Source organism: Trichosurus vulpecula, chromosome 9, assembly GCF_011100635.1.
Source record: "Trichosurus vulpecula isolate mTriVul1 chromosome 9, mTriVul1.pri, whole genome shotgun sequence".
In the NCBI taxonomy this organism is placed as follows: Eukaryota; Metazoa; Chordata; class Mammalia; order Diprotodontia; family Phalangeridae; genus Trichosurus; species Trichosurus vulpecula.
In genome coordinates, this window is record NC_050581.1 from 204,761,623 (window position 1) to 204,788,939 (window position 27,317).

The window sequence follows — 27,317 nt, forward strand, 5'->3', positions numbered from 1 at the left end:
CCGGCCTGCCCAGGACGTGCTTGTGGACTCAGTTGTCCCACGGGGACATTCAGACCCTTGGGGAGGAGCCAGCCCCTGGGCAGGTCTGTTCTGCTAGGGAGACCTTTGACCTGGATGCGACAATGCTTTTGTTGTTGTCCTGCATTCTCTATTAATTTGGAAACTCGACAGAAATTTGCCTCCCAGCTGTGGTGGGGAGACAGATGAAACAGGGGAGTTGTTCCTAGTGGTGTCAACCCCAACAGTGTCCTATTTATTTTGTGCTGTGTATCCTAAGAAGAGGAGTGGCACTAGGGGGCACCATCGTGCACAGAGCACTGGGCCTCTGGCCTCAGACACTTAGTAGCGGTGTGATCCTGGCCCAGTCACTTCACCCTGTGTGCCTCAGTTTCCTCACCTGTCAAATGAGCTGAGAAGGAAATGGTGAAGCATTCCAGTGTCTCTGCTAAGAAAACCCCCAAATGGGGTCATGGAGAGTCAGACACAACCGAACAAGGACAAGCATTTATATGGTGCCTACTGTGTCCCCACCTCTGGGCTAAGTGCTTAACAAATAGGATCTCCTTCAATCCTCACAACAACCTGAGAGGTGCATGCTGTTGGTATAGTGGATGGCCAGTGTGTGTCGTCCCGTCCCCGCCCAAACAAGCAATCATAGTGATTCTGGTATCAATATTAGATCATATTGTTGACCAAAAAAAAGTGTTAAGAACAAAAGTTTTCTTTTATTACTGCTTTTGCAAAATGAGAATTTTAATTTTTAAAATTACAATGTAAAGTTTAGACTAGCTACCAGAATTGTTCCATTTGGTCTGTTTTTTCAAAACTTTAGTATTTGATACTTTACAGGGTCCTAAGATGTTGCTCAGGAAGGAAACCTTAGGGATCCTCTAATTCAGGCCCCAGACGGAGGCCATCAGCTTGTGCCCCCACAAGGTGCCACCACAGGGAAGAAGGAGCAAGGCTAGGACTCAGGGCCAGGTCCTCCCACCCCCAGCCTGTGGCGCCTCGAACCTCCAGCTAGCAGTGCTGGGCATGTGTTTCATTTGGCTTATGTTCATGCCTGCAGTGGGGTGCCCCCAAGGCCCTGCCAGGTGTCCGGGTATACATATGTGCACATGCACACAGCACATATGTGTACAAGCACGGCATTGCCGCACTGTAACTACACATAACCACACAGATAAATGTGTGTGACATGCACATCATATGTGGTGTATCATGTAACACACAGTGTGTGTTTACTACATAATATATGTTATGTGTGTCCTGCTGGCGCTGTCTGATAAAAGTTAAATTTACTCGAGTAAAATGTTTTCTGTTCCTGAGCAAGAGAAAAAAAAAACAACTCAATGCCAAACAATAAAATTGGATATGAATCAAACATTTTTAATAATGTATCCCTTATTCTCAAACATTACTTAACTTATCTTGAATACTGCTAATAAATATACAGGTAAGGAGATATAGAAAATATTCCTGATATTTATAGAGAACTTTAAATATTTGTATATTTTACATAAGCTACCAAATCTCTTAAAACAAATATCTTTTAATGCTACCTAGTTTGATCAGCTTGGAGGGAATCTTTGGTTACCACATACCCCATGGTCTAGAATCTGGGCTCCTCTGACCGGGGGAAGGCAACGGATCTCCCTCAAAGATGCCCCAGGTAGTGAGGTTACACTGTGTAATTAATTGCACATGGTCTAGCAATATGACATAAAAGCGTACAAAGATAACTCGTATAATGGAGAAGGCGATTATAGAGTTGCTCTAGTAGAAACTCACTAACTCCCTATATATATATGGTTTTTCTACTTAGTTCTGTAATTATCCTAAGAACAAACATGTGACCCAGTCCAAGCCCACCTTTCATTGCTGGGAAGTTGGCAAGGTGCAGTGACCTTTGTTGGATGTTGTGGGACTCATTGTGGATCAGACACCCCCTGTTGGGAGCCCAGGAGGATTTTCTTTTCATAATACTCAATCCTGCTTATGCCGTTAGAAAGAGAACATTACAGTACTTCCTGATTCATCAGTGATAGAACAAGGCCCTTCATGTCATTGTCCTTGTCAATTCTGTTTTTCTAACAGTGAATTGACCTGTACGGAATTCAAACATTTCACATGCATTATTCTCCTTTTTAAAAATGGTTAGTAAAAAGCCGTAAGGGCAAAGTCTTTGCCTGTTATCTTGCATTTTTAGTAAAAAAAAAAAAAAAAAACAAAAAAAAAGAAAGAAATTTTGAAGCATGTCATTTGACAAGATCTTTGTAAAAAGAAGCCGAGATGTCCCCCTAATTGCTGGTGTGTGCCAATATTTTTGTAAAATTCTGCCATAGTTTTTGTCAAGTAAATCGAGGAAGGACCTGTCAAATTGTGTGCCCTATTTACAACGTCCAAATCAAAGACTAAGTGGGGGTGAGAGCTGTCCAACCTTAGCAGACTTCAAGTATCCTGAAAGCAACACTTTTGGGTGCATGGCTTCTCGATCCTTCCTGAGCACTACTTTCTGAAGTTCCCGAGCTGGACGCTCATGCGGCTTAGGACGCACCGGAAGGTGGCCGGCTGCACTTCCCAGTATTTGACGGGATTATTGAATAGGCTGATCGCACTGTATAAGGACTTCTTCTTCTTTGTTACCGTGGGACAGAAATCATTGACTCCGACTTTGGTGATGTTATTGGAATGGAGGAAGATCACCTGTTAAAAACAAGAAGACAGCTTGGTGGGGGGTAGACATATTCAGGGCAAGTCGGTGATAATGGAGGTAGGAAGGCACTGGCATCTGGGAGCACCAGGCAAGACAGGCTCCTTTAGCTGAGGCTGGAAGGAAGTGGAGGCAGGGAGCACAGGGAGGCCAAGATGGACCAGCCAGGAGGTGCCCCATTCTCGTTTGGGGTTCAGGAAAGCCTTGAGGGGAATGTGGAAGGTTGACTAAAGAGTCCCGCCAGCACAGTACTCAGAGGGCAGAGAAGATGACGGGTCAGCTCACCAGGGGCTGGGGAGGATGACACGAGCCAGGGAGTTGGGATGGCAGGAGCTCAGGGCTGGGGCTCGGCCCAGGGGCCCTCCACAAGCACAGCCTGAACTTCCCCCCTCGTATTCAGGTAACTGTTTCACTATCATTTCCCTTTGAAATCCTATGGCTTTTATTTCAAGCATTTGAAGCCTGAAAGAACCTAATTCTGAGAAGGGGTCCATGAGCTTTGCCGAGCCCCTGAAGGGATGCTGAAGAATGTGGCTGCAGCAGCCATCCTCAAAGGCATTGGGGCTTCCCTCCTCGCCAGCCGGTGTCATCGTATGGGGAGCTTTGTGTGTGGCCTTATTGTTATGGCTGTTAACTGGAGGGTACCGTGTGTGAACGGGGGCTAGCAAAGGGAGCAGAAGGCATTTCTAAAACCTGTCAAGGGCATCTGAGCCCTAGTTTTTAGGAGTGAAAGGCAGGAAATGATACTTGAAGGCCACAGTGAAGAGGTACTCATGGCCATTCCTCTTTTAGTTAACCCTTGTGTTGGCCATGGAATTTGATTAGAATCAGACAGTAAGCGAAGTTTCCTCTCCAAGAGGCAGGTAAAGGCAATGCCAGGTGGGAATGGAAGCTTCCTGAAGGCAAAGGCTCTTTTTCATTAGCCTTGGCATCTTCAGAATCTTTCCTCCTGAGAATAGCACATCCTTGCAGCCTTCTGTAGAGACTGGCCAAGGAGTTGCCCCCGGTGGACTGCACTGGCTACTTTGGGGAGTGAGGATTCTCCTTCCTTGGAGATCCTCAAGCCAACACCAGGACCTGCTGTAGAGGATATACTTTGGACCAGATGCCTGCTCTGGTCCTGAGTGTGCACATCCTTGGCCGGGCTCTCTGAGCCCCGCTGCTCATTCTGTGCCATCCTCTACTTCTGGCCTCCTGTAACAGGCATGCCACTTTGGAAGTCCAAACAGTCTGCTTCTCCAGCCCCGTGCTTGTCCCAGTGGCTGTTCCCTACTCACCTCCTGGGCACTGCCCCAGACCCTTCTTTTACCCGTCCCTGACCAGGATCCCTATTGACTTCCTCATGAACATGAGCAGCCCCTCTAACAACAGCCTAACAATTCCTCACCTTCCTCCGACTTGAGGACCTCTCTCTCCCCAACCCCCACCACACCACAGCTGTCATGATGCCCTCACAGAACCGTGCCGTGCCCGAGAGTCAGGACTTGGACATTCCGCTCTCCAAGGCCAGTTTCTTCTGCCACTCGTGCTGTCATCAGAGCCTTTGACCTGGGGCAGCAGAAAGTGTGTTTCATGCTTGACAATTCATCTGCTTCAGCGCCCACTGCCATTCCCCGCTCCCCCCACGTCTCCTGTGTGGACCTCCTTCTCTTTGCCCATCCAGCCACAGCCGGAGATCGGGCCCTTCTCTCTTTTCTCCTGGGCAGATGCTACATCTCTCATCCCTCTTCTTGGCTGCCAAGGGGGGGTTTCTCTGAAGTGGGTCTGAGCAGATCAACTCTGATCTTTCCACCCCTTCTGAACACGGTCCCTTTGTGCCTTCCTCTGTGCACTCAATTACCTAGCCATGCTGATCTGTTTGTTGTCGTGCAGTCGTGTCCGACTCTTCGTGACCCGTTGTGGGGTTTTCTTGGCAGAGGTACTAGAGTGGTTTGTGATTGCCTTCTCCAGCTCGTTTTATTGAGGCAGAGAGGGTGAAGTGACTTGCCCAGGGTCACACAGCTACGAAGTGTCTGGGGCCAGACTCTAGGCCAGGTGATTTGTGCACTGTAGCACCCTCTAGCTGCCCCTGCACTAACCTCCCCATTTCTCAAAACCTGGAGAGAGCGAGGGGTCCAGGACTGCACTTAGGTTGGGAGCCTGGGAGGGTGATGGCGCCCTCTACATTAAGAGGAGAGTTAAAAGGGGGGGGATTTAGCAGGAAAGAGAACGAAGTCTGTGAGTGTAATATGTCTGTCAGACATCCAGGGAGAGACGGGAGATGGGAGGTCAGCAGAGAGGCCAGGCCAGGCCGGGTAGATTTGAGAATCTTCCACACGGAGATGGCCATTCGGTCCGTGGATGCTGATGAGATCACCCAGGGTAGGAAGACAGATGGACACCTGTGATCAGAGGGTGTGGTCTGCAGGAGGACCCAGCCAAGGAGCCAGAGAAGGAGCCATCAGAGAGGGAGGAGGAGAGCCAGGAGAGAGAGGGTGTCCTGAAACCTGGAGAGAATAGCGGGTTGAGGGAGAGAGAGTGACCGACAGCATCAGAATCTGTAGAGGCCGAGGAGAACTAAGAAGAGGCCGCCGGGTTTGGCAGCTAGGAGATCACTGGTGACTTTGGAGAGGGCAGTTCCAGTGGAAGGACAAGGTGAGAAGCCAGACTGTAAGGGGTCAAGAGGAGAGAAAGCAGAGGCCCCTATGGGAGATGCCTTTTTGAGGAAGCAGAAGAGACATAACGTAGGAGAATAGTTAGTGGGGATGGAAGGCTCAGATAAGGGGCCTGGGGAGGCATGGACGGCTTTGTAGCAAATGAGCCAGTAGACAGGGAGAGATGGCAGATGAGTGAAGCGGGTGGGTGGTGGTGGCTGAGGGGGCCATCTGCTGGAGGAGACAGAGGGGGACAGAGGCCAGGGACAGCAGCCTCCTCTTCATCAACGAGGGTGAAGGAGAAGAGAGTAGCCGGAGATGAAGAAGATGCATCCTCCCCAGTGGCCTGGCACTAGAAGCAGGAATAACGAAAGGCTTGTTGGAGGGCATCGAATGGGGTGGGTGGACTGTGTCCATCCGTCTCTTGATTTCCTATCTGAAGAGCGCTATCTTGGGAAGCCGGGGAAGGCCGGCCACAACGTCCTCGCTAGAATTGCCCTTTTACCCTGAAAGCCTGAGGGGCAGGCGGCCCACACCGGCAGGAGGCCTCACCTGAAGGTACTTCAGGTCCTGTAATCCAGGGGGAACTTTTTTCAGTTTGTTTTTTTCCAAATGGATTTCTCGTATGTGTGGAATGTTTGCAAGACTGCCGTTCTCAATGTCTTTGATCTTGTTGTTCCCAAGGCCCAGCCTGAAAAGAGAGCAGAAGACAGGGGTGTCATGCGCTTGTTTGGGCCGGCTTCAGCTCGGCCCAGCTACCCCTGAGAGCCCGCCCCATTTCTGAACGCTCAGCCACATCTTTTCTCACTCGATAAAGCATTGCCTTTCAGTGTCAACCCAAGGAAAATCTCCCTTTGAGCATCGTGGGAGGTGGTGGGGGCAGCTACCAGCTCCTCATCCGCTCCATCTCCCACTCAGTGGCCAAGGGAACACCCTTCCCCTCCCCTCCCAGCAGCCCCAAAGCTGGCCAGAGGCAGCCTGGGATCCCCGTGGCACACCACCTGGCCATAGCGGGAGGCTTCCAAACTCATACACTGATGCGCTTTTACCTTTGTAGGTCTTTGTATCGTTTAAAATCTTCAAGTTCCACAGTGGAAATTTTGTTGTCATCTAAATGAAGCTCCAGTAGAGATGATGGGAGGCCTGATGGGAAGGAAGGAGAAAGGCAGTGTGTCAGAGCTCACCCTCACACCCTCTCCCTCCTTCCCCAGTTACTGAGAACATTAGATAGGATCTCCTCTAAAGCTTTCACCCTCCTAACCTTCCGTGGCCTAATCTCTCACCTCTACACCTTTGCTTTGGCTGTGCCTCACACTTCACATGCGCTCCTTTCTCACTTAAGGCTAAGACTGTTTGGCCTTTGAGGTCCCTTCCTCCTCTGGAGATTCTGTGCTGCTGCTGCTGCTGATAGCACTGACATAGAACCTGAAGATTTACAAAATGCTTGACAAATAGAATTTCCTTCCATCCCCACAGCAATCCTGTGAGGCAGGTGCTGTGATCCCCATTTTGCAGTGAAGAAAATGGAGGCAGACAGAAATTAAGTGACCAGGGTCATACAGCGTGCTATCGCCGAGCTGCCTCCATGCCCTGATGCCCTGCTGTTGTGGAGGGGGAGGAGAAGAGGGAATCCAGGGCACAGAGGAGTTAGTTTTAGAGACAGCGGAGCCAGACTTGCTCCGAAATATCGAAGACAAACAAGAATAGAAGAGAATCCCTCCAAGGTGAAGCAGAGGCAGATGGGAACTCTGCCCAGCCTTGCTCCGCTCTCCTGGGAAAGGCAGATTCCAGGGACTGGCATTGGGAAAGCCTTCCTCCTGCTGCCCATTCCTCTGGTGGGGGTGGCGGGCACTGCCCTGGGGCTGGGGGCCTGAGCCCCAGACCCGCCTGCCTTTGCAGATGCACAGTGCCTGGGTGACAGCTGGCTGCCTTGGCAGCTGGAAATTGGAAGGAACCACTTGGCACCTGTTTAAAAGCATTATTATTCCAGCCACATCTGTCTGGACACAGATGGAGAATAACAGGACCCTGGCTGGGCCTCCTTGGGGTAGGGGAAGCCCACAGGTGTTCTGTGTCACCACATCAGGAATTAGGAGATCGTTCGAAGCGTGTTACTTGTGCCGAGGGAAACTTCCTCTCGATCCTCCTGGTATTTTAGAGCCAGCAGGGCCAGAGAGATCTTCACCAACCCCTTCATTTTACGGAGCAGTGAGTGACTTGGCTAAGGTCACACAGCTACAGACAGAGTCTTTGCCCGGCATTCAAGGTTTCCTGTGTTCAAGCCCTCTAGACCCCGTGTGCCCGAGTAGGTTTGTTACCAATTTGGGGGTAGTGAGGGGGGATATTTTGCACCATTGGTTTTTACTCTGCCACCTTAGTAAAACCTCTTTGTAAAAGCTAATAAGGCAGGCTGACTAATTGATATGAACCGATTGTCCTGGTGAGAGTGCACTAGTGGGAGCTCGTGAGCTCTACCATTAGAAAACACATTCCTCTGAACAGTTAGGGGGTGTAGAGCATAGAGCACTGGGTCTAGAGTCAGGAAGACCCGAGTTCAAATTTAGCTTCAAATACTTCCCAGCTTTGTGACCTTGAGCAAGTCCCTTCACTCCTGAGTGCAATAACACACCTACACCCCCCCCCCCCGGGTTACGAAGATCAAATGAGATTATATTTGCGAAGCGCGTGTCCCAGTGCCTGGTGCATGATGGGTGGTTTCCTTCCTACTCTCCAGAGGGGAGATGAAGTGACTGTCACTGGGCCGTGACTGGGGAGAGTAAGGATGCCCCCGGCGCATTTGCTATGAGATTGTGTGGAGCTGTTGCTCTCAGGACTAGGTGGTTTGTTTCTGTTTACTTTCCGGGTGTTTCCAACTCTTTCCTAACTAGAGTGGGCTGACCTCTTCTGGGAGGTTGGCCTCAGGCAGGGCTTTGGAAGAAGCTGGGGATTCAGGGACAGAAGGGGGCTCGCCTGTGCGGTGTGAGAGCCTGGACCGGCGGCCTGGAGCAGAGGGGCCCATGGACAATGGAGGCTGCTGCCACTCTGTGAAAGGCTTTTAACCTAGAGACAAGCCTCCTCTGCATCTAGAGATCTCAAGGTCTGCATCTCAAACACAAGTGACTAGGAGGTTGGATTGGGCAGCTATGAGGGAGATAGATTTTTGAGGCAGGGAGACCCCCTCATGATTCGGGCCAAGGCTGAAGAGGGCAGCCACTGCCCGGGTCTGGGGCCACCATGCGTCCCATAGGTACGGCTTCACTGATCTGCTCTTTAGCCCCGGCTGTGTCCCAGCGACACTGGCACCTTAGGCCCCTTAGGAGATTGGTCACCAGTTTGGGAGAAGGGTGAGGGGATATTCTGCACCATTTGTTTTCACTTTACTACCTTAGTAAAACCTCTTTGTGAAAGCTAATAAACAAGCCACAGTAGGTGGTCTTAGAAGCCTGTGTCCAGGATACTCTCCCAGGTTAGCCGATACCACTATTTTTGACGAGACTTCCATTTCTAGCATCTGGGAATCCACCCAGAGCCCAGTCCCAGCCAGGTCTGCTATATACTCTGCAGATGGACCAGAGGGAAGCTTGGAAGGTATTGAATGTCTGTTCTCAAGAACAGCATTGGGGTTCAGTCCTAGCCAGGAACAGGGCATGTGTCTGTGGGCTGGAGGGGACTGGAAAAGCAATCGAGCTTCCAAAGAATCTTGTTCGGGTTTTACGGCGTACGCTTGTTCCAGAAACAAGGAGGGCGGCCTTCTGGGGCTAGCTCCCATCAAGTCTGTCCCGCTGACCGAGGAGTCTCTGGTGCTGGAAAATTCCATGGAAAAACCGAGCGTAAGAAGCCACAGATGGTAAAGCTCTTGTAGCGTGAGATATCCCTGTGGATTCGTGCAGCCACTCGGCCAAGGAATGGCCCAGGGTCCCCATCTATTCAGCATTATTTCTCCAGGTTGTATTCCCCCGTTGGGCTGGGAATGCCTGGGGAGCAAGGCCCGGGTTTGCTGCTTCTCTGTGTCCCCAGCATTGAGCCGGGTACCTGGCACACAGCAGGTGTTTAATCATTGCTTATGGACTGGATGGTCGGAATCCCTGGCTCCCACTCAGTAGTAGTGAAGCCTCCCAGGGCCACACAGGGAGAGAGCTGAGTGTCCTGCAGCCCCCCAGAGTCTCTGAAGACTCCAGGGCTTCAGACACAGATGCCGCAGAGGGACCTGGTACCTCTGTGTGTGCATGTGTAAGCACAGTTGTGTCCTGGCTCTCCCAGAGTGTAGCAGACTCTCTGGTGAGCTCCTGACCTTCAGCTGTTCTGTTACCAGATTTCCTAAAAGATCAGGAAGGAGAATATGGTTTCCAGCACTCTCTGTGGGGGTGGGAAGCCTCGGAGCCTCATTTTTTTATTTTTTACTGGCCCCGTCAAAGTCAGGAAGGTGACAGATGCAGTTCTCTGACTCGACGTGACCCAGCCAGAGGTTTCCAAGACCAGCCATAAGAATTTTAGGCAATAATCAGGTCCATCCACTGACCTCTCCTGCCTGCCAAACTTCCGAAGTTGCTTTCATCACCCGCAAACCTTCTGCATAATTTGGAAAAAGGAACCTTTATTTTGGAGTAAGCTTCGAAGTCTAAAGAGAAAGGCACGGGATGGTCACAGCCGGGGATCTGTTCTTTGGCCCTCCCACCCTGGATCACAACTTTCCTCGCTGCTGGACGGAGGGCCAGAAGGCCTTTCCCCTTGCTTCTCATGGAGCTGTGGTGAGGGTTTCTCTGCTCTCTGTTCAGAGGCTCTGAGAAGCCTTTTGTCCTTTGCATCTTCTGAGGCATGAAGGAAAGGCTGTCCTCTGCTGGTCTGTATTGGTTACCCTGAAAGCTTGTATAGGACCTGGGGACACGTTACCCGCCTTTGGGGAAATGTAGCTATGAGATTTGTGGGTCACTAGGTGGCGTAGTGGATAGAGCACTAGGGAGACTGTGACCCTGGGCACGTCACTTCACCCTGTTTGCCTCAGTTTCCTTATCTGTAAAACGAGCTGGAGAAGGAGATGGCAAACCGCTCCAGCGTCTCTGCCAAGAAAACTCCCAGCGGGGTCACGGAGAGTCGGACAGGGCTGAACAACAACTGCCTGGAAGATTTTCCACAAGTAAATTCACCCATGGGAGCCCTGAGGCTGCCCCATGGGCAGACCCCACGCCCAGATCGTCCTCCTGGCATTCTCCCCAGTGTTCTAGGGCCACTTCTCTGGGTTCTTTCTCCGAGCTCCTACAGGAACCCCTTCCTAGCCCCGCCCTGCTTCCAGAACAGATGCTGCTGATGCCCTCTCTGCCCTGCTGCCTGGCAGCGCCCAGCTCCAGGCCTCTTTCATGAAGCCTTCCCGCTGGCTCTACCCGTGAAGTCTCTCCCACTGAGCATTCAGCCCATCAGCTTCCCTCTGCCTCGAGCAAAGAGCACCCTTTGCTTCAGCCCACCCTCCCTCCCTAACAGAGGTTAGGCACTGAGCGGGTGCCCATCGGTGCTTGGCTGCCACCCAGTGACTCCTCTGCATGAAATCTATTCCCACTTCCAGACATGTTGGTGGTGTGTCAGATGGGGTGGCGCACGCACCTTTTGGGACAGAGGTCAACTTTGCGTCTGCAATTCTGATGTGAAAGACAGTCACGCCTTCAAAGGCCGCTGGGTCTATTCCTTCATTTTCCAGAGGATTGGCGCTCATTTCTAGGAAGAAGAAAAAACCATCACTAACAGATATGTATTATGAAGGAAACCTGCAACCACCCATGTCCTGCTTCAGAGAAAGCTGCAGGAGAGCCACCAACCCAAGCTTGAGCTCCTTCAGCTGTCCGGTGGGCTCCTCCAAAGCTGAGCCCTGGGCAGAGAGTGCCAGAGGAAGAGCCCCAGACTCCACAGACCCTCTCCTCGGGACTTCTGCCCCCCAGACTGCCTTCTCCCCTGGCCTTCCAGCTTTGACAGGCCACGAAGGACTCAGGACATGGGTACGTCTAGATTTCGGCTTCAGAGAGCAGGGCCAGCAGCTGCTGCGCAAGGGCTCCTGCATCTTGACGTGTGTGGGGGTGGTAAGGAAGCGTGAGCTAGACCCGCCTGCCTCTGGTACTTCTGATCCATGTGATCTTGGGCAGGTAAGTCACCGAGCCACTTTCTTCTCGTTTGTCGAATGGAGGTGACCATCTCTAATAAGCAGCCTCCCCCAGTGGGAGCGTCTCAAGGGCCAAGACTGGCCTCCAGTGCTCTTTGTATCCTCAGCTCCCGGTGCAGTGCCAGGCACTAGTAGGAGCTTACTGATGTGTGTGGACCCACTGACTTGAAAGAGCACTACCTCAATGTCATCTGAGCTTATAAATGAGGCTTCTGGTGAAGGTTTGCTGTCCGGGGATGGGGCCAGCCTGGTGCCCAGTGCAGAGAGGAGCGGGGCCAGCCATGGGCCAGCCTGGTGCCCAGTGCAGAGGGGAGTGGGGCCAGCCTGGTGCCCAGTGCCGAGGGGAGCGGGGCCAGCCATGGGCCAGCCTGGTGCCCAGTGCAGAGGGGAGCGGGGCCAGCCATGGGCCAGCCTGGTGCCCAGTGCAGAGGGGAGCGGGGCCAGCCATGGGCCAGCCTGGTGCCCGGTGTGGAGGGGCCTCAGCGCAGCCTCCACGGAACGGTCTCTTGTACAATGCTTATGTTTCCTATTTTGTTTTGGCAGTTGTTGCTACAGCTATCACCACCTGCCTTACTGTATAGACTGAAACATGCAAGTCATTGATCCTGAAACAGCACAAACCTGGGGTCCAAGAGAGGGTCTGATGCTCCCCCACTGGACGTTAGAGAGACTGTAAAAATAGGATCCAGAAGGTTTTCCTCTAGGCCTTCTGCTTAGGCCTGGCAGCTGAGCTTTCATGGGGACGTAAACAAGGAAGAGGAAGGACTTCATGGAATTGAGAGATATTACTAGTAAATAGCACCCTCTGGTGAAGTGCCTCCTGTGTAGGTACCTGCTGGGCACTGTGTTTGGTGTGAGGAACAAAATATCCTTTTTCCCCATCATCTTCATCAGCAAAAAGACAACCGTTTTTGTATAAATGCCTCTGTGTGTTCCAGTAAGTGAGGGGCCTAGCTGAGGTCCTGGCTAGGTCCTGATGTGCAGCCAGGGATGAGGGCATATCTGATGGCCAGAATTAAGGGTGATATCCCAAATCCACAAGCACAAATAGCCAATAGACAACTCTATTTTGCAGATCAATTTCTGTTTTCACTTTTTATTACACCAATATTTGTTGAATTAATTCATGGATAAGCAAATTTTTCTTGCAAATTAGATAAACAGAGCCTAAGAAATGAATTCCAGACATTTACCCTTTTACTCTGATCTATGGAGGTGGCTCTAAAAAAAACAGAGCTCACTTGGCTTAAATTGTGGGGAAGCGGTCATTTTACCAGCTGCTTCACCTCTCCATCTAATGCCTGAAGGCTCAGAGGTGTAAGAGAGAAATGACAGGAAGCCAGATGATCCTTGTGGGATTCCTTCTGGACTTCCTTGTGGCCAGATGAACTTGGAGGTAAGTGTGGGCGAGAGAGTAGGGGTGGCAGGAGGGTGGGGCACACCCACTGCTGTTTGCCATTATCAGGTTCCGGGTCAGCCAAGGGCACTGATTGGTTAGATCAGTGTTAGTCACTGCCATCCTGATTCCGATTCCGTGACACTGTTTTAAATGCTATTTATAATCAGCTTCCTTTATTGCTGGAAGAAAACGCCTAGTCCATAAAAAACATCCGTCTGGTCATCTGTTCGACCGTTCCGAGTACTTCTGTAAGTCAAGAATTTGACATGTGGTAACAGTTGAATGATTTCCATCCCATGTGGAAGAACTTACCCAGGACGTGTAAAGTATTCATCCCTTTGAAGGTCTCCTTTTGTATCTTCTTCACTTTGTTGTCGTGAATCCGGAGCTCTGCTAGTGACTTGGGAAGGTTGATAGGGATCTCGGTGAGCAGGTTGTGGGACAAGTAGAGCCTTCGAAGCTTCTGGACGGGCAGAAAGGCCTTGGGGTGGATCTTGGTTAACTTATTGTTGTTTAAGATGAGGCCCTGGAAGGAGACAGAATGGCGCATGATTAGACGAGGGAGGCTGAGAGTCACAGCGGTCTGCTCTCAAGTAAGGTATTGCCAAGCCCACCGTCCTCGTTGTCTGTCAACTGGCTGGGCCAGCCTGGTGCCCAGTGCAGAGGGGAGCGGGGCCAGCCATGGGCCAGCCTGGTGCCCAGTGCAGAGGGGAGCGGGGCCAGCCATGGGCTGGCTGTCAACACTCTTCAACCCTCACTTGAAACTCTTTGCAAGGGAGACAGTGTCTGCTTTCTCTACAGAGAGCAATGTATGAAAAGTGTGAAGCAGTGGGAACCTCCAGGGAAGAGACTGCTTCCTGAAAAGGAGGGCCACTGCCAAGGACACCCTGCCCTCTGGACACCTCGGGGCACTTTAAAGGGGTTTCTTGTTCAAGGCTGGGCGCGATGCCTGCAGTGATCATACCTTTACTTTATTTCTGCATCTGCTTCCTCTGGCCCTTGCCCCCCTCCCCACAGGTCCAGCATGATACGGAGGACCTAGGACTTTAGTCTTTTTTTACATGCATGTTTGTTGTCCCTTTGACCAGTGGGTGTAATCTGGAGTATAAGAAACAGTGGAAAGGGGCAAATTGGTATTTCCATCACTGTTAGAAAGGAGGCGACCTTCTACCAGAACCCAATGTCACCATCCCCGAGAGTGCTTAGACTACAGCTGCTTTTCCTGACCATCATGCCTCAGTATATGCTTGCTGCATCTCGAGTGCCCAGAATGGTGCCTGGCACCTCCTGGCTATACTAAAATGGGTATTGATTGAGAGTGTATTGGAGACCTCCTGCATGGCCATAACGCAGTGTGAAGAGTGCACAGTTGACAGTGGACATCCACCCAAGGTAAAATCAGCCCCTTTGATTAGATGACATGAGACAGCATTAGCACACCTGGGATAAGAAGAGAAGCAGTCAACTAGTCAAAAAATCTTTGCGCCAAATGTATCCGGCAACAGTGAGCAGAAATACGTACAAATGTCATTCTCCAGTAGGTGAGGACAATTGCACTGTCTTAACAGCCCCGTGAAAGAATGCTCTGGATCACTCCTAGGAAGAGTCCTGCAAACTGGCAAAGATGACTAGAAATGGGGACACCTAGCTTTGGAGGACTTGTAGGAAGACAGGCACACTGGTGCATTGTTGGTGGAGCTGTGAGTCAGCACAACCATTCTGAAAAAGCCCTTTGGAATTGTGCAGATAAAGTGACTCAGACCCAGAGATTCCACTGCCAGGCATGTACCCCCAAAGGAAGCCTTCATATGCACCACAATAATTATAGCCGTGTTATTTGTTGTAGCAAAGAATTGTAAATGATCGGCTGGGTAACGGCTGAACACATTGTGGTCTGCAAATGTTAGGGAATCTGTCTGTACTGTGAGAAGCAGTGCACATGATGAATACTGAGGAGCCTGGGCAGATTTAAGCTCTCGCATGCATGCACAGCCAGCCGCAAAGTGAAGTGGGCAGAGCCGGGAGAATCCTCCCTGTGAACAGACTTGGCCCCCCCATGCCATTGTTTATTATTTAATTTCTCATCTTCTTGAGAATATCAATTCCTTGTGAGTAAAGATTGTTTCCTTCTTGTGCTTGTATCCCCAGTACCTGGCACACAGTAGGTGCTTAGTAAATGTTGATTATTTAATCCACAAGTATTTATTAATCTCCTGCTGTTCAGGAAGCTCGATCCCAGTCACTGGGGTTACAAGGGCAGCGAATGAAATAGCTCCCACTCTCAAGGAGCTGATGTTCTTTGGGGAAAGACAAACACCTCTAGAAGCATTACAGACTAAGTATAAAGGGAATAAATACACATAAATAAATGCAAGGTGGTTTGGGGAATGAGGGCACCGGTGGTTTCACATAGAAGGTGGTGCCTGAGCTGTGTTTGAGGGTAGAGAGGGCTGGATTCTCCAGGTGGGCGGAGGAGAGAGTGTGCTCTCCAGCCCTGGTACGGAGCTGGGAGATGGAGCATGGAGTGAGAGTGTGTGTGTTTGTCTATGTGTGTGTGTGAGAGAAAGAGAGAGAGAGAGAGAGAGAGAGAGAGAAGAAAGAGGGTGGGAGGTGGGGGGACTGACTCACTTGGCTGCCTAGATAGGAAGGATTGCCCAGCACAGCCTCTGAGACAGGGTGGGGCCGCATAGTGTAGGATAAGGAGCCACTTGGGTTAATTGAGTAGGGGAAGCATGTGGGGGGATCTGTACTTTGTGAGCATGGCCTGATTGACTGTGGACCTTTCCATTCTTAGATGAACTACTAAAATGGCTTAAAACTCACTTCCCCACCTCTTCTGGAGACCTTGAAACAAAGCCATAGAACTAGGAAAGACTTGGCTGGGTTCCTGGGGTCGGTGTGTCTCTTTGCATTAGGAGTTGACTCTTTCTGTGATCCGTGGTCCTCAGTTAGACTCGGTACCAGGACCCTAAGCATCGACTTTCCCAGGAATCTCCTGCAGCCCCGAGGATGAGCAAAAGGCCAAGAGCTGTTTTGGAGCCTCCTGGTGGTTTGTTTTTCCTTTTTGCCGCACCTTAATTTTCCTAGTCTAGTCACTTGGAAGCAAGTTAAGCCACCAGCCCCACTCATTCTCCCAAGGCAGCCCAGTCTCTTTGAGCACTCGGAAAGCTGCATTCTTAGGCTGCCCTCGGTGGATCTTGAGTTACCACTGAGGAGATCAGCAAATTCGGGGTTATTCAGAAGTTAACCCTCTAGCGAGAAGATTGTCCAAACCCTTATATGTCTCCCCCTTTAGTCTCTTGGCCAACTTAGAAGCCACAAATCTGTGCATTTTGTTAATAATGATCTAAGGTTAAAGCGTGCTTGTGGTAAAGTGTCCAGGCATCACCTCCAGTAAGGGCTTAGCTTCTGGTTTACAAGCACACTTTCCCTGAGGATGCTGGGATATTTATTCTAGTTCTCTATGAGTTAACTGGCTGTAGAACAAAAGAGCTATTCTCTCGGCCTCACATAAATCTACAGTCTCGTGCCAGTTTGCCCGTGAAGGCCTGTGCCTGCCTGGGTCTGTTTTCAGCCCGGTTGGAGGGACATAAAAGGGAGGCCAGAGAATGTCATCGGAATAAAGCACTTGGCCTGGCAGCCTCAGTGCTGCCTAAGCACATTGGCCTGGCACGCTGTCTCCCACTAAACTGGACCATCAGTGTTTTCATCGAACAGAGAAATGCCAAAAATGGAAGCCAAATTGGAGTCCCAGATTTCATCATTACCAAATTATGTGGGTGTATAGCAAGCCCAGCAACAGGAAAATGTGGCTGGCCTTCCACAAGGGGGACCGTAATTTATCATGAAAGTGGCTGGAAAACAAGCTAGCTCCCAACCACAGGACTGCAGTGATTCTCTGATCCCATGGAACCGACCCAGAAAGCCCTTAGAAGCAACCAGAGCATGAAGCTCCAGGCCACATCAGAGAGGCTTCTTGTATAACTGGGGGTCCTTGAGGTCTTGGGAGACTCACAGCCTTAAGAAGAAGAAGAAGAATTAATCATTTGTATGGCACCTGCTATGTGCCAGGCACTGCGCTAAGCACTTTACAATGATTAGCTCGTTTGATCCTCACAACAACCCTGGGAGGGAAACTGAGGCAGACCGGTGCAGCGACTTGCCCAGGATCATACAGCTAGGACATGTCTGAGGCTGGATTTCAACTCAGGTTTTCCTGACTCCAGGCTCAGCACACTAACCACTGAGACCCAAAAGGAGGTTCAGCGACTTGTACCTGGCCGCCTCCTACAGGAAGCCTTTCTTCATGCCCCTTCATTGTAGTGCCTTCCCCCACGCTGATCACCCCGTTAAATCTCTGTCCTGTTTGTAGAAGTGTTTGCCTGTTGTTCTCCCCATTAGAAACTGAGCTCTGTGGGAGCAGGGATTATCTTTAGCCTTTCTTTTTGTCCCTAGCACTGTGCCTGGCACATAGTAGGCATTTCACAAATGTTTCTTGACTGACTAGCTGACTGTGACTTGATCTAAACCAGTCAGAGTTGGTGTGAGCCTGGAGGATTTGGGGTGAGCACAGCTGTGGCCACCTGTTAACAGCATGAACGTCCCAGGCTATAGTATTCTCATTTAGTGGGGGTTCTGTTGCTTCGTGCCCCCAGATATCTTTTCCTGTGCAGGGAGCCTTCTGTCTCTGGAACAGAGACACGGCCCTGAGGTCACATTCCACAAGGAGATACCCGTGTGCGTGGCCTCTGGGAGAGAGCAGCTGCCCAGCCAGGCATGTCACCCCCAGGACAGACAAATGAAGTGCATCTTTATGTCCGGTGATGAGGGCTTTGCTTGGGCTTGTGCAGCTCCCCAATATCCAGGGGTCTGTGAATGATGAGGTCTGGGCTGCTCTTAGCCTTGAAGCCTTGAGGCTGGCCTGGGGGAGGCCCTTGGCCTAGACCAGTGTTCCCTCGTGCAAATCCAGGACCTGCTCAGGCAGCAGACACTCCTTGGGGTCATAGATACAGAGCAGGAGATCCCAGACTTGCGGGCCTTAATTAGCCTGAGCTCTGGTCCGTGAATCCACTCCAGGGGGTCTGTGAACTTGCGTGTTTTCATTTATCTCTTACTGGAATTCAGCATTTCCTATAATAACTTTTTTGCAGTTCTTATTACATGCCAAGCCCTGTGGCAATTACTTTACAAAAATGATCTCTTTGGATCCTCACAGCAACCCTGGGAGGCAGGTGCTAGGACCATTCCCATTTTACAGGTGAGGGAATTGAGGCAAACAGGGGTTAAGTGACTTGCCCAGGCTCACACGGCTGGTGAGTATCTGAGAGCAGATTTGAACTCAGGCCTTCCTGGCTCCAGGCCTGGCGCCATCTCCCCTGTGCCTCCTTGCTGCCCTTCTGAGGGGGAGCCATAGACTTCACCCGACAGGCAAGGAGGTCCATGACACAGAGAAGGAGACTGAGGCCCACTGAGACCAAAGGAATTGTCCCCAGTGCTTTTCCGAAACCCAGGCAACTGTGAGCTGTGCCCTGTGTGTTCCTTTATGCCTCCTTCATTTCACCAAGGATCTCAGGCCTTCTTGTGAAAAGGATGAAAGACGGGAGTTTGATGTTTATGCAGTTGGGCAGATTTGGAACTAATTGAATGGCTGGACTGGAAGGGCCGCCCAGTGGAAGAGGGATCCGAGTGCTCTCTCTGGCCCCAGAGGGCAGAATTGGGGGGAAGGGTGTTACAAATATGCAAATTAGGAATTCAGGAACACTTCTTGAGCATGAGAGCTTCCTAAGTGTGGCTTGAGCTTCCTGGAGGGGGATTGGGGTGAGGGACTTTCTCCCTTCAAAAGATACACTGTGTGGCCATTGTCTGGGGAATTATGGGAGAAGGGTGGGCTTCCTCTGTTGTGAAGTCACTATGTTATTCATGGATATCAGTCACTGATAAAGAGTGCTTTACTTAAAACCCTAAGAAGGGTGTGTGTACATGTGGGTAGATGGATGGATGGTTGGATGGATGGTGGATGGGTAGATGGGTGGGTAGGTGGATGGATGGATGGATCAATGGATAGATGGATGGATGGGTGGATGGATGGATGGATGGATGGATGGATGGATGGATGGATGGATGGATGGAAGGAAATCAAACATCATCCCATTATACACATATGCATATTCAATTAAACATCTTATAACTATGGAGGGAGAGTCTTACATAAAGAGAAGAGAGTCCTTTGAAGTCCTTCTCTTTGATCTCCTTGATCTTATTGTTTTGAAGGTCTATCAGTCTGGTGTCGAACGGAATGTTGTTTGGGATCGATGTCAAACCTGAGCAATGGACAGACAGATAAATGAGTAATGTAGTAGAAAACCACCCAAGGAGAAAGAAGCCTCCCCTCCCCCCGGCCCCCATCTCCACCATAGCCCACCAGGCTGTGTCATTGTTCTCAGCCCCTAACATCTCGCACTTGCTCCTCTTCCCAACACAAAGGGGGCCTCGGAGCCTCAAAGGCCCCACCGGAGCCTGAGCTTGTGCGCCCAGAGCCCACTGTGCCTGAGTCTGAGAGCCAGCCATACTGCCCAAAGCCAGACTGGAATCTGCCAGGGGAGGGAGCCTATGAGTATATTGGGGTTCTGCTGAGCTCTTTGCTAGCCAGTGCCTGTCTTAGCAGGTGGAGGAGTTAGTGCTTGGTCCCCGAGGCCAAGCTACAGCTGGGTGAGACCCACAGAGACCCACTCCTGCTGCTCCCTCTGTTTAAACCAAGCCAGGTCACCCCTCAAGGTTGTCTGGGGGTCCTGGCTGTGAATGTGGGGAGACTGGAATGTCTTGTCTGTCATGGTCCGTTAGCAGTAGCATCACCCTAACATACACACACACCCCCTCTTTTGTATAGTTCAATTTCATCTCTTTTCCTTTTCCCCACCTGGCATTCTCATAACTTCTGTAAAAATGAGATACTTTTCTCTAAGTACAACCATACATTTAAAAATAAAATCAGCCCGTATTTAGCATTTGTACATTAACTAGAAAAGATAAAATGTTAGTAGCTTCCTTAGGGAGTCTTTTAAAAAAAAAAAAAGGTAAAGAACCTCCAAGTCCTAATAAAATGCCTTTCAGCCCCACTAAGGCGGGACCTTGGCCCAATTATTCCTGCCCCCATTGCTGGTGGGCATGGCCTCTGCGCCCTCCTTTCTTTCTTTCGCTGCTGCCCTGCTGCGTTTCTTCCTGCTTCAGTGGGGAGTTGCCATACACAGGGATGCCACATGGAGAGGCTGGGCAGACTGGGGTCCTTTTGTGTAAAGGCCGGGAGGGTATCAGGAAGGCCATGGAGTTCGCAGATGCTCAAGTGGGTGGGGGCCTTTTCTTTAGGTGCCTCTTGATGCTCCCCACACCTAGCTCAGAACACTGCCCTTGGCAGCTGCTTAATAAACTTTTGACAAAATTAATTGCTCCTTGGCTGGGTGCCAGGACCCTGTCTGGTTCTCGCCAGTAGCTAGGCCAGGACGGATACAGAGAAGGGAAAGGTTAATGTGGGTTGGAGTGAAGGGAAAGACTTGGGATGGAGGTGGCCCAGGAGCTCGGCCTGGGCAGAGGAGGCGGCAGAGGAAAGTCAGACACAAAGTCCCTGAACAAAGGGAGAGGGACCAGTGGCCACGGCATGTGTGGATGAGGATGAGTCTGGCAGGATCGGTGGAGCTGTGTGCCAGACACGGTGCTGGGCCCTTAGGAGAAGGGTGGAGGCTGGGCAAGATCGGCTTCAGGAAGTAGCTCTTGAGTCAGGGGACACGATCCATCACCATCTCGAGGCAGATGATTCCCACATCTAGTGGTTCTAACCTAACCCCAGTCCCCAGCTGCCTACCTCCCTGCTAAACCCTCTGCTCTGCCAAACATGCCTGCTTCTGTACGAAGTACCAGCATCCTCCTGGTCACCAGGTTCAGAACTTTGGGGTCCTCCTAGAAAGGAGAGCGCTGGGGTGGATAGTCAGGGAGAGCCTGTTTACATCCCATCTCTGACATTTATAAGCTGTAAAATGGGTCCATCAAGCTTATGCCACCTACTTCATAGGACTGTTGTGAAGAAAGCAAGTGGGAGGAATCCTGGCATAGTAGATAGAGTGCTAGACTTGGCACCAAGGAGGCCTGAGTTCAAATTCTGCCTCAAGCAATTTCCACTTGTGTGACCCTGGACAAGTCATTAGCACTAACTCTCAAGGTTGTGAGACAACATTTGTAAAGGCTCAGCTCTTATACTATTATTTAAGTGCTTTGCCAACTTCAAGGTTCTGGCAGAGCGAGCTGGCACTGTCACTGACCCCTAGTCTCCAGGCTCTCTTCTGCGATGTCCCTCGAATCTACCCCCTTTCCTCTGATGCCAGGGCTACTCCCCTCACCAGACCCTTCGTGCCTGGACAGTTAGAATCTCTTTCTCCCTAGTCTGCCAGTGCTCGTCCCTCCCCCTCCTCTCCCGTCCATCTCTCACAATCTGATGATGGGATCTTTGTCAAGTACAGGCCTGACCCTGGCCGTCCCCCACTCAGAAACCCCAGAAGCAAACTTGGGTTTGGGGTTGGAAGGGGCTGTTGTGGTCACCTCATCCAGTGCCCTCCACGGGAGGGGAACAGCAGCCAGAGATGGAGAACTCACTCCCTGGTCATTTCAGGTTGGGCCAGGCCTTTCCGCTGTCTGGTCCCAGGGCCCTCCTCTGGAGGAGGACTGTCAATGCCGTGGTCTTGGAGGTCCTGGCGAGCCTTAAATGTCTGGCTTAATGGGGCACAGCTATTTAGCGGCTTCTGACAGGGCCAGGACGCGACACAGGCTTCAGCCTCTACTTTGAGCCTCTGACAGCAGATTATACCTAGAAAAAATTCCCCTCATAGGGACACTGAGAGCCTTCTGTTGTTCATCTACAGCTGATGGAGGGCTCGGTCTCTCACTGGCTGGGCCGGCCGGACCCCATGCATGCCTGGCACTGTTCTGCCTCGTCCATCCAGCCGTGAAGACACCGAGAAACTGCCAGCTAGACACACCCACTCCAAGGAGCAGCAACGAAAGAATGGCCTCTTGGCCCTGATGGAACAGGAAGCCCATCGGGTTCTTTCTTGAACTCCAAGGCATCCAGCAACTTTTTAAAAGGTGTCAGGAAGTCAGAGCCCTTATTTGCAAAATAAATCACACGTCTCATCATGGATGTCCTGGTCTCAGTAGAGAGCTAGGAACCTTGGGATGGTGTGAGAAGGGAAACCAGAACCAGGCTTTTGTGGGCTTCCAGAAGGGAGGATCGCAGAAACTCAGACAATGGTCCCTGGCTTCCCAGTCAGATAGAATGCAAAGGACAGTGTGACCATCTGGGGCAGGGGAGGCCTCTCAAGCCCCAGAGAATCTGTTGGGGAGGGCGGAGCTGGGCAGACCTGGGAGAAGGCTGGCCTCGAGGGATGTGGGGGAAGGGGTGGTCTCTGAGCTCAACAAGTGCCCTCCTCAGCAGCCCTCCTTAGTGCCTTAACAGTCTATGGTGAAGCAAGCCAAGAACAGAGAGAAAGGCTTCCCGAGGCTGCAGGATCAGGCTGAAAGAAATACCTGAAAACTCATAAAGCTGCCCAGGCTAGGGAGGCAGGGATTCCATAGGGACCACGTGAGTGGGAAGCCGAGACCAAGGAAAGCTCAAGGAAGAAGTGATTTGAATTTGGTACTGAAGGACAAATAGAGTTGCAGAATGATGTGGGAAGGGATTCAAGGCCTTGAATAGCACTTTGTTTCTAACTGGGCCGGGCTTAGCCTGTAATAGTGCATATGGTGACTGCCTGTGCTGCTGGTGGAGCCCCTGCTGGCCAGGATCCAGCGGGGCCGGAGGGCGCCTCGATCTCTGGACCCTCACCTCAGCACTCCCAGACTCCTGTGGGACCTCGCCCTCTCAGTGGGGCCAAGGTCAGAGGGCACCTCGATCTCTGGACCCTCACCTCAGCACTCCCAGACTCCTGTGGGACCTCACCCTCTCAGTGGGGCTGTAGGGCGCCTCGATCTCTGGACCCTCACCTCGGCACTCCCAGTGGGGCTTTAATCTCTCCTGGCTCCTTTCCCTCCACCTACAAAAGTCCTACATTATCAATATTCATGCTGCCTTCCCACCTTCCCTGTCTCACTCTTTCCCTTCACAGCAAAACCTCTAGAAAGAGTAACACATGGCTATGGCCTCCAGCTCCTCCTTGGCCCCTCCTCCATCCTTCAGTCATTGAGGTCTCAGGCCTTAGGGATTTCCTCAAGCATCTCCTCCCAAAGTCACCAGATGCTTGTTGATGGATTGACCAGTAATGTACATACTCTCCCCTCCCTTTGAGCCTTGTAAGATTTTTTAGTGTGGCCTGGAGACCACAGCTTGTTTTCTTGTCCCCACCCACGGTGTCCTGCTAGCACATAGTAGGCTTTTTAAGAGAAATTCTGAATTCCTAGCAAAATCCAACTGCAGCAAGATGAGTGGAATATTTTCAGCGAGTTCTAAAGTCTTTGTACCTTTGCCCTCAGTTGAACATTTAAACTTTGGAATGTTTCTCAGTGCCACAAATGCTCATTCAGTATCTACTCCATGTGGGCACCAGGAATCCAAAGCCTTTGCCCTCCCAGCCTACATTCCGCAGCATATGTGCCCAGCCACCTAAATGCCAAGGGCGGAGATGGCCATCTGAGAGGAAAGGAACTCTGCCTGGGACAGCCTCCTCACTTGGGAAGAGCCAGCCCCCTGGGGCTGGGGAGGTGGAAGGGCATGTCTGGCAGGGCTCTTACCTAGGTCGGAGCAGTGGACCACCCTTGAGTAGCACTGGCAGCCAAAGGGACATGAGGGAAACAGATCGAAAGGAAAGAAGGGCATCATCGGCTGCCTTGTTGGAAAGAGAGCATTGTCGTCGTCATCGTCGTCGTCATCGTCGTCCCCGTCCTCCATGTCTTTGAGCATCATGTTCTTCAGGGTCAGATACGAAGGGCCGGAGAAGGGCTTGGCAGAGCCCAAAGCCAGCAGCAGGAGCAGCACGTACTCCTTCATGTCTTCTCAGACCTGCAATGAGATGGAAGTAGGCAGTGGAGGCTGCAGCCTACCTGTCAGGAGCCTGGACCCCCGGCTGCCGTCCCTGGTTCCCGTAGCTTCCTTCCTCGTGTGGCTCTGTCTGGCTCCCCTCCAAACCTGCCGGCTTACAGCACATTCGTGTCATCCAGCCCTCCCCTGCTCCGTCCTCTGTACTGTCACCCACGCAGAGCAACGCTACCTTTCCCCACTCCTGGCCCCCAAATCCTTCTCCCTGTGGCACTGAGCAGATATAAAAAACGTTGATGGGAAATGAGTACGGCCAGAGGTCCTCACACAGACAGAGCTCTCCTTGTCTCACCGCCCAGGTTAGGCTGCACCTTGCACAAAGTAGGCTCTTTCTACAGGCATGTTTTGTTATTGATATTTGTGTGCAAGGATGTTGCTTGAAACTTGGGATGCCTTTTCACAAATAAATAGTGTTGTAAAATGTAATTTTAACCCATCGCAAGTTCTCTGGTATACTTGGGGAGGGAGAGATGGTCCCTGGCCACCTCTGGGCCTATCGGGGGCTCCAAGCCCCTCACTGGAGCAGCCGACCAGTGTGGAGGTCGGGGATAGAGAAGCTGCCAGTAACTGGCTCATTATGGCACGGCCTCCAGCCCACCAGCTGCCCCTCAGCACCAGAAGTTTGCTTGAGTTCATCTGTAAGTCACTCATCTGGATCGTAGCGCTCTCGTTCTAGTACAGCAAAGTTGTGACTCATGACTCTACTCCTTGACAGCCCCCAGATCTTCACTGATTTCGTCACATCCTCCCAGCAGGGTACCAAGAACACTACAGAGCCCAATGTGTGATAGCCAAGGAAGCCCTAGCCACGTCCCCCTGTTCCTGGCATCCCTTCCCAAGGAACATGGGGACTGCCCCTCGCCAGGCCAGGGGAGGAGGCCTGAGGCAGGAACTGGAACAGTGCAGGAAGTTAATGATGACTTGGAGAGTTGGGTACAAGAAAGAAACTTAAGTGGTGGCTTCAGAGGGCAGAGAAGAAGGGTTGCGGGAAGAAAACCTGCAAACCACTGTAACCAAGATGTAGGTGGGAGAAGGGAGAGTCAATCAGCAGAGGGGAGGGGAGGGTCAGAGCAAGGTTTATGTGTAATAGAGGACAGGAATAGGAACCAGACCTGTGATTTCATTGGTATTGGGAACTCTCGGGTGAGGACACTTCCTCTACCAGAGCAGGTCTCCTTCTATGCTGACTAGAGCCCTAAAGAGGTCAGAAGCCTGTATCTGCCAGACATTAAGTTCATCTGCAGTTCTTTGGGGCAGTGGTATTCCAGCAGCGGTAAAGGTGGGCAGAAGCTTGGGGTCAGTCAAAGTGCTTTGCATTTCTTCTCTAGGCCCATCTGCCCTGTCTGTCCCAGATACACTCACTGCTTTATGAGCTCTATTGGGTGTTGACATCTGGGCAATCAACACTGTTCATCCATTTGGTCATTTCTGTGTGGATGGTCAGGCTGCCCTCCTCTGAGTGATGACAGATGCCTTCTAGCAGGCTCTGCATCAGCACAATCAGCAGTACACAAACAGGAGCCCTGGAGGACCTCCCCCCACACAGGGAATCCCCTTTGACCTGGACTTTGCCCTTCATCTCCCCCATCACAGTGGTGAAAGCTTTTGGCGAGCACACATCTCCCAGCATTGTGCCTCACCTAATGCTCATGAGTGTCTCTGAGTGGAATGTTGAATTATTGCCGTCACATCCTTTGAGGAAGCTTGGGTGACCTTGATTTTGGGTGAGAGACATCTTGCTTGCTGAAAAGAGCCAATAAGGTGGTGTTTTGTTCTACTCAGTCAAATGTTGCTTTCATCATCAACAAACATTAGCCACAGTGAGCACTTAGCAAAGTGCCTACATATAGTCGGTGCTTAATAAATGCTTCTTTCCTTCCCCAAATGAGATCTCGTGTTCTCTACTTCTTTCAGCGGTCCATTGTTGAAAACCTTTTAACACCTGCCTGTTCCCCCCTACATTTCTCATCCAGGACTCTCGATAGGAGTTTGTGTGATGAGAGAGGAGTTAAGTAGGTTCCAGTGTTCTCTCAGTTCTTTTGATTATTGCTAAGGTCTTTGGTGTCTTTCCCTCCTGCAGGTGCCTCACATGTGGGTCCCTCAATAGCCTCGTGATTGGCTCGCCTCCAGCCTGGATCTTTTCTGCCCAGCTTGCTCCCAGTCTCTCAGCTTTTTTCCATTTTTGTCCTCCTTGGTACCATTTCTGCTTCCTTCCTGAGTGCCTCAGGGACTGGAGATTAGAGTTCAGATCCTGGATGGAGAAAACAGCGTCTTGCAATGGTGTTTACCAGTCTTTTCCTTTTTCTCCCTTGAGTGACCAGGGGATGACTTTGTTCTCTGTCTGTGTTATGAGACTGTCCTGCTTGTGGTCTCCCATCATCCTTCTCTGTAGAACTTTCCAGAGAAGCTCACGCCCTAGCTCGATGCAGCTTTGGCTATCATCTCCCTCCACCTGGCGAGTCATCCAGATGTTGATGAGTGAGACACTTTCTGGGCTCTTATGGTTGCTATGTTAGAGCCACTGAATTACTCGGGTTCAGCTTGTGGATGAAGTGATTACAATCAGTGTCAGCATGACTTCTGGTGTCCATTTCCCACTTTTAAATTTTCTGTAACTTGTTTAACTCATCTAGAGTTGTTTTTTTTAATTGTGTGGCTATTAAAAATTTCATTCTTAGCTCTGATGAGTCAATGGTTTGACCACAAACCAAATAGCCAAATCAAGGATCCTCCCACGTCCAGGATGAGTATTTTCCTCTATTAAAAATGTCATTTTTGTGTTGTTACTTGGTATTTTCAGTGGCCAATGCCAGCCAATTTTTTTTAAAGGAAGTAACCACTTCTGCACAATCCACACATGTCTTTAGCCTCTTTGATTCCTTCCTCCTGAGCCCTGCTTCCTCATAGCTCTTTCCTCACCTCCACCTTTTCCCATCTTGGCACTGAAGTCCCCAAGTGTCAGAGAGTCTGGGGAATCGATAGGGAGGGTCTCCACCCCTTGGTCCTCAGTCACCCATGTTCAGCAGCCCTCGGCTCCTGGGGCCAACCAGGCCAGCCTGGTAGAAACTCCGAGAGCCTGTACATGACTGGCATTGTCTTTGAGACTCTAGGGTCACCTCCATAGCAGAGAGGCCTTGTGCCACACGTAGTAAATCCTGCCTATGATCAGTCGATCAGCCATTCAACATTTGTGAAGCATCTACTATGTGCCAGACACAGTGCTAAATGCTAGGAATTTAGGAAAGAAAGGAAAAAAAGGAAAAATCTCTTCCCTTAAGTAACTTCTCATCTAACCAGGGCGGGGTGTGGGGGTGTGGAGGGGGGGAGCATGATAATGAAGTCCAGACTAGAGC

General features: G+C 51.0%; 2 protein-coding genes across 2 annotated transcripts in view; one reads left to right on the top strand and one right to left on the bottom strand.

The window, feature by feature from the left end:
• LOC118832343 (centromere protein P) overlaps window positions 1-27,317 on the top strand; it is a 202,489-nt gene that overhangs the window by 69,399 nt on the left and 105,773 nt on the right. The gene's annotated exons all lie outside the window — the stretch shown is intronic.
• ASPN (asporin) overlaps window positions 1,369-27,317 on the bottom strand; it is a 30,689-nt gene continuing 4,740 nt past the window's right edge. Inside the window, exons 2-8 of the mRNA XM_036737627.1 lie at window positions 23,661-23,928; window positions 19,098-19,210; window positions 13,203-13,416; window positions 10,942-11,052; window positions 6,396-6,489; window positions 5,899-6,037; window positions 1,369-2,706 (exon numbers count right to left, since the gene is read on the bottom strand). Of these exons, the coding sequence (XP_036593522.1) occupies window positions 2,509-2,706; window positions 5,899-6,037; window positions 6,396-6,489; window positions 10,942-11,052; window positions 13,203-13,416; window positions 19,098-19,210; window positions 23,661-23,916 (1,125 nt within the window). The 5' untranslated portion in view covers window positions 23,917-23,928 and the 3' untranslated portion in view covers window positions 1,369-2,508. The remainder of the gene's footprint in view (window positions 2,707-5,898; window positions 6,038-6,395; window positions 6,490-10,941; window positions 11,053-13,202; window positions 13,417-19,097; window positions 19,211-23,660; window positions 23,929-27,317) is intronic.